The sequence below is a fragment of the Lactuca serriola genome, chromosome 5 (genome assembly GCF_051521515.1).
Source record: "Lactuca serriola cultivar US96UC23 chromosome 5, Lser_US96UC23_V15, whole genome shotgun sequence".
Lineage (NCBI taxonomy): Eukaryota > Viridiplantae > Streptophyta > Magnoliopsida > Asterales > Asteraceae > Lactuca > Lactuca serriola.
The window spans coordinates 234025555-234028934 of NC_136412.1; the positions used below are offsets into that span (position 1 = coordinate 234025555).

A 3380-nucleotide genomic window follows, 5' to 3' on the forward strand; every position below is an offset into this window, starting at 1 on the left:
CTTTTTTCTTGAAAAGATTTCCTAAAAACTAGAAAATTTCTGTTTTTTTTGAAAAAATTTCCTAAAAATTAGAAAATTTTCCACTACCAGCTGTACCACAAGACTTTTCTAAAAATTTCCCAATAGAGCATGATACATAATAATATAATGCCTTAAATAGACACAAAAATTAAATGATTATCGCAAGCATTTACGTATGGTTTTTCTGGTTCCCATTTAACATGTTAGGTACAGTTTTACAAAACATAAACATAAAATTAAGTGGTTTTAACCACTGATTTCCCTAGGATTAGTTTTGAAATGTCTTACAGCTTCAACAGTAACTTATAGAGCTAAACAATTACATATTGAAAAGCATGTAACTTTCTTTATCATAAACAAAGGATCAAGTAATCATCTTAACTTAAATTACTCTCACTGATTATCATACATGACAACAATCACCTTAAAAACACTATAATCCTAATAAATTACTAACCAAAAGAATAGACACCAGACCATAATATACATAACACCATTGTTGCACCAACAATACCAACCATTGGAGCTTCTTCTCATCACATTTATTGAGATCAAGATTGCTCACAATATCCTTCCTCTCAAAATCTAAAACTCTACTTCACTAGCAAGACACTACACACGTGGCACCACTTTTCTCCAAACCCGAAACACTCCCAACCACCGGCAACCGGAAACCGCCGCCACCACCACCACCACCACCAGCAACCTCCTCAAGGTGCTCCCATGTCAACCGCCGCCGCTCAGCCACCGCTGTGGTGGCTGATTTGTCCTCCTCAAACTTCCCTTGGCATGAAACCACCAATTGCTCATCCACTTCATGAAACATTTTCATGACATTTTGTGTTAAGTTAAGCACAGTTCGATTCCAATGGTTGTTGGAGTTTCGTTGTAAAGAGGAGAACACAATTGGCATAATCACTTGTCGATTACACATTATAAGATGGTGTATGTGTTCATTGTTCCATAAAAAGTGCGCTCTTTCTGCCACCTAAAACATAATTAGTGCTACGTCAGCATTTAAATGTACTTTACTATAGCTACCAATATGGACAATTTACATTTGCGATTATTGATAGATGCTAAAATACACAAATAAATTAAACTACATTGGTAAATTACCTGAAAATGGTAGCTATCAAGACAGCAACTAATCCGCCTAAATAATGGAACCATAATCTTCTCAAATTCATCTGTTCGAATCAACTCAAGCAACTCTTCCAATTCACTCAAGAACATCAATTGCTTTTGACTATTTGTCACAGGCCAATATTTCAACAACCCATTAATCACAACACTCGTAAGCTTTGGTTCTTTTTCAATAAACTGAACAACACAATACGTTAATTGATGATGATAAACACCGATTGATTTCGGTTTATGTAAAGGGATCAAAGCCTTTAACAAAAATATCTTATGTTCTTTCTTCAATGGTAATGCAAATCCACTAATCACACTCCCAAATATCTCAAGTAATTCAGCAATTCCGTTGTGTTTTTCAGTTTCAAACACGAATTTGTAGATTATATTGCTCACACCCATTCGAATAAATGGCCTATGAACCATGAATTTGCCATAAATCCGGTGTAAAACTGATTTTAAACATTCACGTTCTCGTGGGTCTTCCGAATCGAAAAGATTTAATAGTTTTAATAAAAACGAATGATCGATGTATAGTTTGGCAGTTTTCGGATCGAGAGATGAGAAAGAAACGAATCGAAGGAGGATTTCGTATACGAGTTGTAAATGTGTCCAAGCGGGATCGAACCACAGGTCATCGTCTTCGGATTCGCCACGTGGCGAACAACCATTGGGTTTCGGTGGGAATTCGCGGAAAAGGTTGGCTCCACACATTCTACAGATTGCTGACATGGCGGGTTCGCTGAGTTTGATGGATTCGGAGACCAGGAAATCGAGGATTTCGATTAAAATCTGGCGTTTTTGATCTTTTGAGGTGATATCTTTATCTTGGTCGTTGAAATCGTAGATCTTGGAGCAAAGATTTAATTTGCTGATAAGAAGTTTTAATTTGTCGGAGTTTTGGACGTCTTTGAAAGGTAGATGAGGTTGGATCATGTCGTTGTTGTTACCGGATGTTGGGAAAATTGAGGATGACATTTTCTTCACGACGTTTAATCGGCTTGAAATAACGTTACAGGTGTTGGTGAAGCTGCCATTGTTGTTCACATCGGTGGTGGTGGAATTGTTTCCGTCTGAATATGTTGGATTTGATTTCGTTGATTTCCGAGGGATTTTTGCGAGGATTTGCTTGAGCATAGTCGGGATTGTTGAATTCGCAGCCAATAATAAACCTGAATCGGAAAAATTAGAATCATCACTGATAGCTATGATCTCATGTAATCATGAAAAGTTTCAAGGACACAAACACCCATTGCTCATAAACATATGAAAATCGTATTTACAGATCTGAAACACAAAAAGAACAGAAAAGAGTAGTAGTGAAATGTGTAGATCTGGAACCCAGATCAGGATCTACTGACTTACCGGAAAGAAATGTGGAGGACAAATTGGGAAGAAATCCCAGATCATAAAAAGCCCTAAAACCCAAATTTTGAAAGAAAGACTACAACTTTAACAATTATATGTCTGAAAACTGAAATACTATACATAAAATTGGTAATGCCAGAAGGGCTTTGTCAAATAGCAACATGTCTTTTGATTAAAAGATTGAGGACGACACTCGACAGTAATAATATAATAGAAAATGTCAGAGCACTGAAGAATCAGGTGGTATTCGCAGAAGATCTATACATACATAAGCATATACATATAGAGAGAGAAAGAGAGAATATACCTGGGCTTTCTGGGACAAAAATGGACATGGGTTTTTGAGAGAAGAAGGCGTGCCAATGAGAGAGAAAGTGTGTGTATGTGTGTGAGAGAGAGGGAGAGTTTTCAGGTTAAAATCTTGAGATTGAAGACATGATAATAATGGTGAAAATGGAGCCCAGTTCTCTCTTTCTGTAAGGATCCAAGAAATGGTGTTGGTTTGTGGTTTTGTGTGTTTGAAGTTTGAAGTTCTATTTTGTTATGGTTTTTGCTTTCTTTTTTTAACAATTTTTAACAAAAGAGGGGAAATTATAAAAGCAAAAAGTGAGTTAATTGATTCGATTTTTTCTAAAGCAATGCTTGCTAGCACTATGTAAAACTATTATTAAATACTATCAATTAATTATGAAGTTATTTTATAAATTTATTATAAAGTAAGATATCTTTTTTCTTCCATATATAAATCTAAAAAAAAAATTGATTTCGGTGGAATAGAAGTCCTTTAATAAGATATCTACTTACACATAAAAATTGTTTTTGATTATCCGACTATTTTATTTTTCAACCGATCT

General features: G+C 35.4%; 1 protein-coding gene across 2 annotated transcripts; it reads right to left on the reverse strand.

Moving 5' to 3' along the window:
* Positions 1-252: 252 nt before the first annotated feature.
* Positions 253-3047, reverse strand: LOC145053739 (serine/threonine protein phosphatase 2A 57 kDa regulatory subunit B' kappa isoform-like). Of its 2 annotated transcripts, none has more exons than XM_079001831.1 (3): positions 2834-3047; positions 1141-2330; positions 253-1009 (listed from the first exon to the last, which is right to left on the reverse strand). In XM_079001831.1, exons 1-3 carry the CDS (start codon positions 2859-2861, stop codon positions 623-625), a joined length of 1605 nt encoding a protein of 534 aa, XP_078857957.1. In that variant the 5' UTR covers positions 2862-3047; the 3' UTR covers positions 253-622. The 2 variants fall into 2 exon arrangements, with proteins under 2 accessions (XP_078857957.1, XP_078857958.1); XM_079001832.1 differs by lacking the exon at positions 2834-3047 and adding an exon at positions 2524-2786.
* Between the last annotated feature and the right edge of the window lie 333 nt (positions 3048-3380).

What these genes read in the sequence shown, in the direction of transcription:
- LOC145053739 (XM_079001831.1), bottom strand. Translation starts at nt 2,861, where the DNA reads ATGTCCATTTTTGTCCCAGAAAGCCCAG. An exon ending in TTTTGTCCCAGAAAGCCCAG is followed by an intron (nt 2,331 to 2,833) that starts GTATATTCTCTC and finishes TTTCCGATTCAG; the next exon opens with GTTTATTATTGGCTGCGAAT. An exon ending in TTGATAGCTACCATTTTCAG is followed by an intron (nt 1,010 to 1,140) that starts GTAATTTACCAA and finishes ATTATGTTTTAG; the next exon opens with GTGGCAGAAAGAGCGCACTT.